The 13,422-nt window shown below is 46.7% G+C and overlaps 1 protein-coding gene across 2 annotated transcripts in view; it reads right to left on the bottom strand.

Annotated features, from left to right (window-relative positions):
• SNX29 (sorting nexin 29) overlaps positions 1-12,461 on the bottom strand; it is a 609,178-nt gene extending 596,717 nt beyond the window's left edge. Inside the window, exon 1 of one of the 2 annotated variants that reach the window (XM_030924514.1) lies at positions 12,388-12,461. In XM_030924514.1, coding sequence (XP_030780374.1) covers positions 12,388-12,394 — 7 coding nt within the window. In that variant the 5' untranslated portion in view covers positions 12,395-12,461. The remainder of the gene's footprint in view (positions 1-12,387) is intronic. The other variant, XM_030924515.1, reaches the window with a different exon arrangement.
• Positions 12,462-13,422: the final 961 nt, after the last annotated feature.

Raw genomic sequence — 13,422 nt, 5'->3', positions numbered from 1 at the left:
GATCGAGACCATCCTGGCAAACACGGTGAAACCCCGTCTCTACTAAAAATACAAAAAAAGTTAGCTGGGCGTGGTGGCAGGTGCTTGTACTCCCAGCTACTCGAGAGGCTGAGGCAGGAGAATGGCATGAACCCGGGAGGCGGAGCTTGCAGTGAGCTGAGATTGCGCCACTGCACTGGGCAACAGAGCAAGACTCCGTCTCAAAAAAAAAACAAAGTTTTTTCTAAAAATTAGCTGTGTGTGGTGGCACACACCTGTAGTCCAAGCTATGTGGGAGGCTGAGGCTGGAGGATCATTTGAGCCTATAGGTCAAGGCTGCAGTGAGCACTGATCACACCATTGCACTCCAGCCTGAGCGACAGAGCAAGATCCTATCTCAAAAAAGAAAGAAAGAATATCTTTCCTCCTGGTTGGAGAAATGCAAATTATATGCTTACTAATAACTACCACAAGGCACCATTATATAACTACAAATTAACCAAGAAACTTTTTTTTTTTTTTAGATGGAGTCTCACTCTTGCCCAGGCTGGGGTGCAGTGGCGTGATCTTGGCTCATTGCAACATCTGCCTCCTGGGTTCAAGTGATTCTCCTGCCTCAGCCTCCCGCGTAGCTGGGATTACAGGCGCCCACCACCACATCCACCTAATTTTTGTATTTTTAGTAGAGATGGGGTTTCACCATGTTGTTCAGGCTGGTCTCAAACTTCTGACCTCAGGTGATCTACCCACCTCGGCCTCCCAAAGTGCTGGGATTACAGGCATGAGCTACCGTACCCAGCCTCCAAGAAACATTTAAAGTGAAATTCCCCAATGCCAGTAAAACTATGATAAACCAAGTACACACCACTGGTAACAATTTATGGCTGCGGTAAGTTCTGAAAAGTGATGTGGCAATGCATATCAAAAGCTATAAAAAAAATCAAAATCCCTTTTGACACCTTGGAAATTAAGCTAAAAAGGAATGGGAGAAATAAGAAAAGATACAAATAACAATTTCACCTGGTCCTCTATGTTCCAGGTCCTGAGAAAGGCACTATACATTCATTACTTGATTTAATTTCCATTTTCTGATAAGGGAATTAAGAGTAAGAGTCAGAGTCAGGTGTGGTGGCTCACGCCTGTAATCCCAGCACTTTGGGAGGCTGAGGCAAGTGGATCACAAGGCCAGGAGTTCAAGACCAGCCTGGCCAACATGGTGAAACTCCGTCTCTACTAATAATACAAAAATTAGCTGGGCATGGTGGCACGCACCTGTAGTCCCAGCTACTGGGGAGGCTGAGGCAGGAGAATTACTTGAACCCGGGAGGCAGAGGTTGCAGTGATCAAGCCGCTGCACTCCAGAGTCAGAGAAGTTCAAAATTCTGCCTGGGCCGGCACAGTGGCTCACGCTTATAACTCCAGCACTTTGGGACGCCAAGGAGGGAGGGCTGCTTGGGCTCAGGAGTTTGAGACCAGCCTAGGCAACATAGTGAGGCCTCGTCTCTATGAAAATTCAAAAAAAAAAAAAAAAATTAGCCAGGCATGGTGGCACACACCTGTAGTCCCAGCCTCTTGGGGAGCTGAGGAGGAAGGATCACTTGAGCCCAGGAGGTTGAGGCTGCAGTGAGCTATGATTGTAACACTGCACTGCAGCCTGGGTGACAGAGTGAGACCCTGTCTCAAAAAAATAAGACAGAAAACAAAAAACTGCCCAAGTTCTTCAATAGGGAGTTAAATCCAGAACTTGTCTGCATCCAAAGCTTTTCCACAATAACACAATGACTTCCTGAGCATCAAAGGGCACGAAGATTTTTATTGCAGTGTCCTAGTATAAGGGTCAGTCAACTATAGCCCCCAAGCCAAATCCAGGTGCTGACTTTCTCTAAATAAAGTTTTATTGGAACATAGCCACGTCCTTTCATTTACCCATGGTATGTGGCTGCCTTCATACTACGACAGCAGAGATGAATACTTGAGGCTGAGACCAGATGGCCCACAAAGCAGAAAATATTTACTATCTGGCCCTTCACAGGAAACGCCTACTGAGAACACCACAAATGGAACTGACTGTCTTTTGCAATGGGAGAGGGGTTAAATAGCTGCGGCACATCAATTTGGTGGAATGTTATGCTGCCTTTTCAAAGAATTTTGAAGAGAAGGAACGTGGGTAAGTGCTATCATCTAAGCAGAAACGCTCATTCAAACGTAGATACAATGCAATTATGCAAATACATATATAGTGTATGCTCTGAACAGAGGCAGAAGTGGAATACCTACAAATTTAAATATTAAATGTGCCACGAATGTATATTTAAAGGTATATTTTGTTTTCACAATAGTCTTTAATGTCGTTTTGGGTTTTTGCTTTTTTTTTTTTTTTAAGTTGTAGGAGGAAAGAGCGATTCCAAGAAACACAGATGCAAGCAAAGAAAAATGAGCTGGAGTGGGCAAGATTCCCTCCTCGGAGGAAGCGCGGTACTGCCTGGGTGGGCAGAGGAAACACTAGTGCCAGGTCTCTGAAGGGCTCCCAGACACCAAAATGTCAGGGCAAGGAAACGAGTCCTCACTCCCCTCGCAGGCTTCAAACTGCTCAGCCCCCACCTAACCTGCTCCCCTACAGGCTCTCCCACCTCAGGAAAAGGCAATTCTAGTTAGACGAGGTGGCTCACGCCTGTCATCCCAGCACTCTGGGAGCCCGAGGCCGGTGAATCACCTGAGGTCAGGAGTTCGAGACCAGCCTGGCCAACATGGTGAAACCCCATCTCCACTAAAAATGCAATAATAAGCCAGGCATGGTGGCGATTGAGGCGGGCGAATCACTTGAACGTGGAAGACAGAGGTTGCAGTGGGCAAAGATCACGCCATTACAGTCCAGCCTGGGTTACAGAGCGAGACTCCAACTCAAAAAAAACAAAAGATAAGGCGATACCCACCCCTTTCAGCTGCTCAGGAAGAAAACCTAGGAGCCGCCTGCCTCATGAACCCTCTCTTGCCACATCACATTCCTAACCACCCCATCCAAAATTACAGCAGTCCTTCCCCTGAAATTCATTCTCCATCCAGACAGTTTAGTCGGATGGACTCCCAGCCACAGGCTGCAGACTAGACTTACGGTCCAGACCTGGCTAACCAACGTCACAGCGATGGGTCACAGGATGACCACATGGCCAGCCTGACTCTGGTGGGTCCGCCCCAGGACTCTGGCTAGAGCACTTGGGAAAGAAGCCCACTCTGTGCTTGGGTGTTGCCGGGTTGGAGGATGAGGTCCAAGAGCTGCTGGTGCCTATCTCACCTCCGTGGAGGAGCGGCTGCCTGTGGATGAAGCCCACAGAGAGGAAAGCCGAGTTAACAGCCAGACAGAAAGATAGTCCTGATAGTCCTTTACTATGTGGATCCAGCTAAGCTCAAAGCCAGCCCTATGTCTAGACTTTTCCATTATAAGACACCATACATTGCCATGTTGCTGAAATCAGTTTGATCAGCTTCTGTCACATTTCACTGAAGAGTCCTGGCTAACACACTCAGCACGATCCCAACAAAATCTGGTATGTTCATTCCTTTTGCTTCAACAGACCCCAATGGTAACAACCTTTTGATAAGTGATAGAGGATACACCAAATTATCATCCAGTGTTTGCTGAATGTTGAACCCCGAATTTCTGGCCAACCTCTGCTTCCACCAGAGCCCTCATGCTTACTGGCAGCATTTGAAACTAGTGTAACCACTTTGGAAAAATCAATTCAACTGAGTTTAATTATGTGCCAAAAAAAAAAGGCATCAAAAGTGATAAACTCTTCGATGTCAATGCTACTTTTGGAAAATGACCCTAAAGACATAATCTAAAGGATGGAAAACTACCTTGAAAAAAAAATGTTCACTGCATCATTACTTTGAAACAAAAAGAAAGAAGGAAAGCCACGTATAGTGGATCACACCTGTAATCCTGGCACTTTGGGAGGCTGAAGCAGGAAGATCACTTGAGGTCCAGAGTTCAAGATCAGCCTGGGCAATATAGTGAGACCCTGTCTCTACACCAAATTAAAAAGTTAGTCAGGTGTGGTGTTGTACCTTTAGTCCTAGCTACTCAGGAGGCTGAGGTGGGAGGATCACTTGAGCCCAGGAGGTCAAGGCTGCTGTGAGCTATAATTGTACCACCACTGCACTCCAGCCTGGGCAACAGAGCAACATCCTCTCTCAAAAGAAAAAGAAAGGGAGGAAAGAGAAGAAGAAAGGGAGGAAGAGAAAGAGAGAGGGAGAGAGGGAGGAGAGGCTAGAGGGAGAGAGGAAGATAGGCTAAGTTTCTACAACTAAAATCAATAGTTAAAAGTTGTATTACATGCAAAATGGTGGATGAATGATGGACTGTACAGTCCATAAAAGCGATCAATAGGGAACCCATGGAGCAATGTGGTTAAGTTTTGTCCTGAAATGTTAATGGTGAAAAGCAAGAAAGCAAGATGCAAAGTTGTATGATAATAACAAAATTACTGCAGCCTGTTTCAGTATTTCTCAATTTTTTTTTTTTTTTTTTTTTTTTTTTTTTTTTTGAGACAGGGTCTGAGGGTCTGGCTCTGTCACCCAGGCTGGAGTGCAATGGTACTTTCACGGCTCACTGTAGCCTCAACCTCCCAGGCTCAAGTGATCCTCCCACCTCAGCCTCCTGAGTAGCTAGGACCATGGGTATGCACCACTACACCCAGCTACTGTGTGTGTGTGTGTGTGTGTATGTGTGTGTGTGTGTGTGTGTGTGTGTACACAGACAGGGTCCCGCTATGTTGCCCAGTCTGGTCTCAAACGCCTGGGCTCAAGTGATCCTCCCAGCTTAGCCTCCCAAAGTGCTGGAATTACAGGTGTTAGCCACTGCGTCCTGCTCAATCTGTTTCATTCTTGCCCTCAAGGATACTTTGTAGACACTTTTTTGCTAATCATCCTCTCCATGAAAAAGTCATACCACAGATACAATGTACTTATGTACTATATGACTATCTGTGCTTTCTACATCCAAGTAAGTATTTTTTTCTCTCCTGAGAACCAGTGTTCAACCCCTTGGGGGTGATATCACCCCCACTGCAAATATATGGCCTATGTATAGACAAGACAGTGGCAGATGGAAGTTGCTTTATCTGGAACTAGGCTCACATTGCCACAATTCAGAGAAATCTATACAATCTTGGATTTTAGTTCCATATTTTAAGAGCTCTAAGCATTTGAGTTCCTATCAGTTACCTGGAGTCAAGCAACCAGGAAGCAGGAGAACCAACATCATTAGGACCTAGTCCATCGCAGGGGGAGCTCAACTGTTTGCTGATGGTGGAACATTTACTTCTTGCATTCCACCATCATAGATCAATCCAGTGCCTTCACGTTGGGGGGGGGGGGGGGGGGAATGTTGATAGCATCACTTTTCTACTTTGAATGAAAACCACAAAGATTCTTTTTTCATTCATTCATTCATTCATTTCAGCTGATTCCTTATTCTAAGTACAAGCCACTGCCGGAGAGGGCCCAGTCACTGCCAAGGAGAAAACTGTGACCTTCAACATTCCAGAAAACTAAGAAAGAGCAGCCGGGCACAGTGGCTTACAACTATAATCTCAGCACTTCGGAAGGTTGAGACAGGGTGGCTTAAGGCCAGGAGTACCAGATGAACCTGGGCAATGCGGTAAGCCCCATCTCTACCAAAAAAAAAAAAAAAAAAAAAAAGTGGACCAGGTGCCATGGCTCACGCCTGTAATCCTAGCACTTTGGGAGGCCAAGGCAGGTGGATAACCTGAGCTCAGAATTTTGAGACCAACCTGGGCAACATGGCAAAACCCATCTCTACTAAAAATATAAAAAATTAGCCAAGCATGGTGGCGCACACCCGTAATCCCAGCTGCTGCTCAGAAGGCTGAGGCACAAGAATCACTGAAGCCCAGGAGGCAGAGGTTGCAGTGAGCCAACATCACGGCACTGCACTGCAGCCCGGACAACACAGTGAGAATCTGTCTCAAAAAAGAATTTGTTAATTTAAAAAAATTTTTTTAATATAAAGCTGCCAAAATATACATCAACATCAGGCAAGAAACAGCAGTAAATTACCCATTAAGCCCAAAACTCTGATATATGACGAATCTTCGAGCTCATTTGTTACACAAATTATTTGATCACTGTGGGCCTGGCTTTCCTCACCCTTGAAACGGAAATCTCAGTGTCTCCTTAAAAAAACACTGATGTTAAGGAGCATCCAGGAACTTAAGAATAAAGACTTACAAAAGACAAAACTTGAGTATAATAATGACTTTCAGGCTCTACAAGTTCTACTTTCCCAGTAACAGCAAACATGTATCTGAAAATCAGCATTCCTTACATAGTCTGAAGAGGTGGACAATCAAGTATTCCTATCTACTGGCTTCTCTAAAGAAAAAGAAACAAATTGTGACCACCATTCTACAGTAACCACCCATACATATCTGCAGGATCTTTCTTCCTGATAATTTTTTTAGTTCTACATACATAGAAGAATCCATAAACATTGTTTTGCGTATGTTTTAATTTGGATCAAGGTATATATTTTAGGTATAATTCTACATTCTGCTTTTTTTTCTTAATTGAGATGAGATCTCGCTATGTTACCCAGACTGGTCTCTAACTTCTGGACTCAAGCAATCCTCCCACCTGGGCCTCCCAAAGTGCTGAGATTACAGGTATGAGCAATCACGCCAGACCCACCCTGCTTTTCTTACAGAACATTAACATTGAGATACTGCCACAGTCAAGTGTATGAATCTGTATCACTCCTTTTAACATTTCTGAGGCTTTCCATCAGGTGACCACAGCACACTAGGTTTACCTACTCCCCAGTTAATGGTTATCTTAGTTGTTTCTGGCCTCATGATACCAATTTATCTTGTGTATATATTACCTAGGGCCATTCCACTTCCTGGTTATTTGTATTTAATGTATTCAGCTTTGCACCCACCTAGCCTCTGACTCTACTCAAACATTTTCAAATCAAAAATACAGCAGACTCTAATTACCAATTTATAGCACATACAAGAGACTGAAAAACACTTTATGCCACACCAAAAGGATGCAATCAGCAGAGACCTGCAAAGGATCCCTGGGATAAATAACTGTGTTTCCTTCAACAACAACTGCAAGGGGAAAAAGGAGAGAGATTAAAGGGCAGCCTGTAGTTTAAAAAAGACTCTCTGCTTCAAAAAACACCATCGGCAGGCGCGGTGGCTCAAGCCTGTAATCCCAGCACTTTGGGAGGCCGAGACGGGCGGATCACGAGGTCAGGAGATCGAGACCATCCTGGCTAACACGGTGAAACCCCGCCTCTACTAAAAAATACAAAAAACTAGCCAGGCGAGGTGGCGGGCGCCTATAGTCCCAGCTACTCGGGAGGCTGAGGCAGGAGAATGGCGTGAACCCAGGAGGCGGAGCTTGCAGTGAGCTGAGATCCGGCCACTGCACTCCAGCCTGGGCGACAGAGCGAGACTCCGTCTCAAAAAAAAAAAAAAAACACCATCAACAAAGTGAAAAGAGCCCAGGCACAGAGACTCAGGCTTGTAATCCCAGCACTTTGGGAGGCTGAGGTGGGCAGATCACTTGAGGTCAGGAGCTCGAGACCAGCTAGCCAACATGGTAAAACCCTATCAATACTAATAATACAAAAATTGGCCAGGCGTGGTGGCTCATGCCTGTAATCCCAGCACTTTGGGAGGCCAAGGTAGGAGGATCACTTGAGGCCAGCCCAGTCAACACGGCAAAACCCCATGTCTACTAAAACTACAAAAAAATTAGCTGGGTGTGGGGCAGTGCACCTGCAGTCCCAGCTACTCCAGAAGCTGAGGCAGGAGAATCACTTGAACCCAGGAGGCAGAGGTTGCAGTGAGCCAAGATTGCTCACTGCACTCCAGTACTCCAGCCTGGGTGATAGAGCAAGACTCCAAATCAAAAAAAAAAAAAGAAAGAAAAGAAAAAGAAAATGAAAAGACAAACCATGGAGGGGGAGAAAAATTTTGTAAACAAGAAACCTGATACGGGACTTGTATCTAGAAATTAGAGGATTCTCGGTGGCTCACGCCTGTAATCCCAGCGCTTTGGGAGGCCGAGGTGGGTGGATCACGAGCAGGAGATCGAGACCACGGTGAAACCCCGTCTCTACTAAAAATACAAAAAATTAGCCATGGTGGCGGGCACCTGTAGTCCCAGCTACTCAGGAGGCTGAGGCAGGAGAATGGCGTGAACCCGGGAGGCGGAGATTGCAGTGAGCCGAGATCGCACCACTGCACTCCAGCCTGGGCGACAGAGCGAGACTCCGTCTCAAAAAAAAAAAAAAAGAAATTAGAGGATTCTTAGAGATCAGCAATAAAAAGACAGCCTAATGTTAAAATGGCCAAAGTATCTGAATAGACATTTCTCCAAGGAGAATACACAATTGGTCAATAAGCACAGGATAAGATGCTCAACATCACTAGTCACTAAGGAAATGCAAATCAGAACTACAAAGAAATACCACTTCACACCCACTAGACTGTTTATTATTAAAAAGACTACTGGGGAAGGTGTGGAGAAACAGAACCCTCATATGCTGCGGGTGAGAATTTAAAATGGTGCAGCCACTTTGAAAATCAGTCTGACACAGTTCTTCAAATGGTTAAACACAGTTACTATACGACCCTGCAATTCCACTCTTACATACATGCCTAAGAGAAATGAAGAGACTTGCCCCCACAAAAACTCGTGTGTGAATGTTCATAGCAACATTATTCAAAACAGCTAAAAAGTAGAAACAACTCAAATGCCCATTTTTGATGCATGAATAAACAAAATGTATGATATCCACATAAAGGAATATAATTTGGCCACAAAAAGGAATGAAGTACAGATATATGCTATAACATGGTTTAACCTCAGGAAAATTATACCGAGTGAAAAAAGCTAGATACGAGAGGCCACATATTGTATGATTTCATTTATATGAAATACCCACAACGGGCACATCCAGAGACAGAAAGCAGATGAGTGGTTCCCAGGGGCTGAGGGGAGGGGGAAAGATGAATGACTGCTGGTGGGTACAAAGTTTCTTTCTGAGGTAATTAAAATGTTGTGAAATTAACTATGGTGATATTTGCATGGTTCTGAAAATACCAAAAAATAAAAAATAAAAATAAAATAAAAAGGATGTGAAGGAAAGACCTAAAAGATTTAAAAGACAAACCAATGTGCACTGTTTAAACCTTACTTAGATTCTGAGATTTTAAAATACACTATATAATAAAATGTTAAGGCCGGGGCGCGGTGGCTCATGCCTATAATCCCAGCACTTATCGGGTCTGAGGCAAGTGGATCACATGAATCCAGGAGTTTGAGAGTGGATCACATGAAGCCAGGAGTTCGAGCCCAGCCTGGCCAACATGGCGAAACTCTATCTCTACTAAAAATACAAAAATCAGCCAGGCATGGTGGTACACATCTGTAGTCCCAGCTACTCGGGAGTCTGAGGCAGGAGAATCGCTCGAACCCAGGAGGCGAAGGTTGCAGTAAGCTAAGATCGTGCCACTGCACTCCAGCCTGGGTGACAGAGCGTGACTCCATCTCTAAAACATAAATAAATAAAATAAATAAATAAAATACTATAAGTGAGGGACAGAAGAAAGAGGAAATATTTCCATGCCACTTTATTTTATCATGTACCAGTTATCAATCCCAGAAGTGGGGAAACCCACTTTCAACTGCATTCTCAAGAAACAATTAAAATATACTGCTGGACTTCCCCTTACATCTTCACAGACCACTTTTTCTGCCTCAGTTACAATGTTTCCAAACGAAGGTTTTCATCCTTAATGCTTTTTCCTAAAAAGTCATTTGTTGGTTTCCTTTTCCAATTTGTTTGGCTTTAGATGTAATTTTTTTTTTTTTTTTTTTTTTTTTTTTTTTTTTGATACTGAGTCTCACTCTATTGTGCAGGCTGGAGTGCAGTGGCATGATCATGGCTCACTGCAACCTCCACCTCCTGGGTTCAAGAGAGTCTCATCCCTCAGCCTTCCGAGTAGCTGGGATTACAGGTACCTGCCATTATGCCCTATTAATTTTTGTATTTTTAGTAGACACAAGGTTTCACCATGTTGGCCAGGCTGGTCTCGAACTCCTGACCTCAAGTGACCTGCCTGTATCTGCCTCCCAAAGTGCTGAGATTACAGCTGTGAGCCATCATGTCCAGCAGACGTAATGATTTTTTATTTTAAAATTTGCTGAGTTTCCTTTTTTTTTTTTTTTTTTTTGAGATAAAGTCTTGCTCTATCGCCCAGGCTGGAGTGCAGTGGCTTGATCTTGGCTCACTGCAACCTCTGGCACCCGGGTTTAAGCGATTCTCCTGCCTCAGCCTCCAAAGTAGCTGGGATTACAGGAGCGCACCACCAAAGTTTTCATATTATTTCTCCTTGAAAGATAAACTGATCAATTTCTATTGGCTTATCAATTTCATTTTCTCTTGTGCTAAAAGTAGAATGAAAAGGGTCCAGAACTGTGAGCTTGTGGCAAAGACTCCTTGGTCATATTAAAAGGAAAAGATTTTCAGAGAGTGCCTAGTCCCAGGCCAAATGAGATTTATGTCTCCCGTAACTAGGCAAAAACAATACCACTCCTATCCCACATGAGCCCTTACAGAAACAACAGCAGACAGCTCTGAGATTCTGACAGTGCACCTCGTGATATACACAGTACCAGTCACTTTACCTGATGAATGTTATTCAGTCATTACAAGTCTAGGAGACGGGTACTACTACGTATCCTCATTTTGCTGGGACTCCCAGAATGGTCAAGTAACTTACTCTTAAATCACACAGCTTTATGTGGCAGGGCCAAGATTTGAACCCAGGAAGTCTGGCCTCAGGACCTGCACTTACACCAACCTACCTCACTTCCTGATGGAAGCCAGCTCATAACGTCTTTATTGTGATATTACTAATATTCACAAATCAGAAACCATACTTAGGCTTAAAATCATTTGATTTGGCAACCAAAGGTGGATTATCTCCCAGGAAACTCCCCCTCACCAGCCCCCTCATCATTAGGACTGTCCATTTCACAAATCTTGCCCTTGAATAACAAACACAAAAGGCACATCACTTGTTTAAACAAAAAAACAAACAACAACAAAAATCCACAGAGATAACGTTAAAAGTTAAAAATTGAAGACAGCGGTATCCCTTGGCCTTGCCCCCCGCTCAACCTCCAGAAATGCCTGCGTGGAAGACAACGGCCAGGAGGGCTGGGTGCAGGGATTCCTCAGAAACAATTTCACAGTAAGGGGGAAACAGGCACTAGGAGGATAGGCGGGGCTTCCTAAATAAATCCAGATGCCAGAGTGGCTGGACAGACAGTCAGGGGAGAGCTGAGAGGCTTCCCTGAGTCACTCCCATCTCCACATACAACACCCAGGAATGACTTAGCACCAAAACACCAATAAGACTCCTCAGAGGAAAGGAGGGTAGAGTCAAGGGACTAAACTTCAGAAAACATTGAGGACGAGCTGTCCACACCCACCTCCCTCTCACTTCCAGCATCCCCACCAATACCACCCCCTCGATGGTGACAGGAAGAAGTTTGCACTGGGAAGAGCAAGGACGAAGTGACGGTCCCCAGATGGGCTGGGCACGGGACAAGAAGGGAAGGGCTGCAGGACAAGGCAAGAGAGATCTTAAAAGATAATGATGAGCCAGGATAAGACATGGAAAAGGATGGAATATGCAAGGATCATCGAAATGTAAAAGCCAGGACCCCAGAGGGAAGCTGAGTGGCTAACTGGGAAGAACTGGTGATGGGAAGAGCAAAGAACTGGGAACAGGGGTGGGAGGGATGAGAGGGACGGGGAAGACAAAGGGGTTGGAGAATTGAGCTCCTCAGGGGACCAGGAGCTCCTGGGACACGGGGATACTGGGGTCAGCAAACTAAGTGTCCAAAAAGACTGCCTGTGTGGAAACTGCAGGGACTGGAGACCAGGGGCCTGGGTAGCGGGGATGGCTGGGGATGGAGGCCCGGGAACTGGAGCTGGGAAGCAGCGGGTCTAGGAGTCAGGAGAGACTGAGACCTGGGAGGTCTCAGAACTGGGGGTCTGGACACTAGGCAAGGGGGTCGCAGGACTGGGACGACTGGGGACAGCGGTTTAGGAGCTGGTTTTTATGGATGGACAAGAGTCAGAAGACCAGCAGTGCCCGGCGACGGGAGATCAGAGACCCGCAGGTGAACAGGGGCCAGGAGCCGGGAGTCCTGGGGACCAGGGGTCTGGAAAAGCGAGCGACTGGGCAGGGGTCTGCGAGGGAGCGGGGCGCGGGGACTCAGGGGCCGGAGTGTGCAGCTGGAGCAGCGGAAGCCGGGGCGGCCGGGGCGGGTGACAGCGGCGGGGTCGCCACTCACCACTCATGATGCCGCTCCCCGGGCCGGTGCCTGCGCCGCGCCGCCGCCGCTGCCGCCTCTGCGGCCGCTGAGCTCGAGACAGGCCGGGAGACAGCAGCCCCGCCCCAGCCGCCCCGCCCCGGAAGCAGAGCCTGACCGCCGGCAAGGCCCCGCCCGCCGACCCGGAACGTAAACACCGGCGCAGGTACCGGTGGCCGGACCAGGTGGGAAGAGCAGTGCAGAGGCGACGCGGGCTGGGGACTCCGGGTGGACCCGAGACCCCGCGAGGAGGCGTCACTGTCCCCAAGTCCCCAAGACGCCTCCCCTGCCCTCCTGAGGTTCCCACTCATGTCCGGGCGACAAAGAAAGCCACGAGTGATGGGCGACTTCGTCCCAGATAGGGATACGAGCGGGAAAGGAAATAAAAAGAGAGTAACGGGACAAAGCGTGATCACAGGCAGATGGGCAATCCCGGAGGGCCTCTCTAAGGAGACGACTTTTGAGCTCAGACCTGGGTAATGAGAGAAAACCAGCCTGGGAAGATCCCCAGGGAGAGCGTTCCATAAGGAGGTGCAATTGCCAGGCCCCTGCCTGGAAGAGTTGACCGGAGCGAGGGGGTGAGTGACAAAATAGGCCTGGTGCGGTGGCTCACGCCTGTAATCCCAACACTTTGGGAGGCCGAGGCGGGCGGATCACCTGAGTCCAGGAGTTCGAGAGGGTAAGTGAGAAAAGGGTGGTGAGAGGGAGGAAATTGAAGAGGTGGAGGGAGGGCCTTGCAGGCCAGAGGAAGGAGTTTGGGGTTTTTTACCTGACTCTAGGAAGGTTGGGGAATGGGAGGCTATTGCAAAAATGCAAGCAGAGACCGAGCGCTGTGGCTCACATCTGTAATCCCAGCACTTGGGAGGGCCAAGGCGGGCGGATCGCTTGAGGCCAGGAGTTCGAGAGCAGCCTGGGCAACATAGCGAGACGCCGTTCTCTACAAAAAAAAAGAAAAAAGAAAAAAAAAGGATTCAAACAGAGGAGTGACACGATCTGAATTAGGTTTTAAGATATGGC

The sequence above is a fragment of the Rhinopithecus roxellana genome, chromosome 20, assembly GCF_007565055.1.
Source record: "Rhinopithecus roxellana isolate Shanxi Qingling chromosome 20, ASM756505v1, whole genome shotgun sequence".
NCBI lineage: Eukaryota > Metazoa > Chordata > Mammalia > Primates > Cercopithecidae > Rhinopithecus > Rhinopithecus roxellana.
This window is presented reverse-complemented; position numbering and strand designations above follow the sequence as displayed.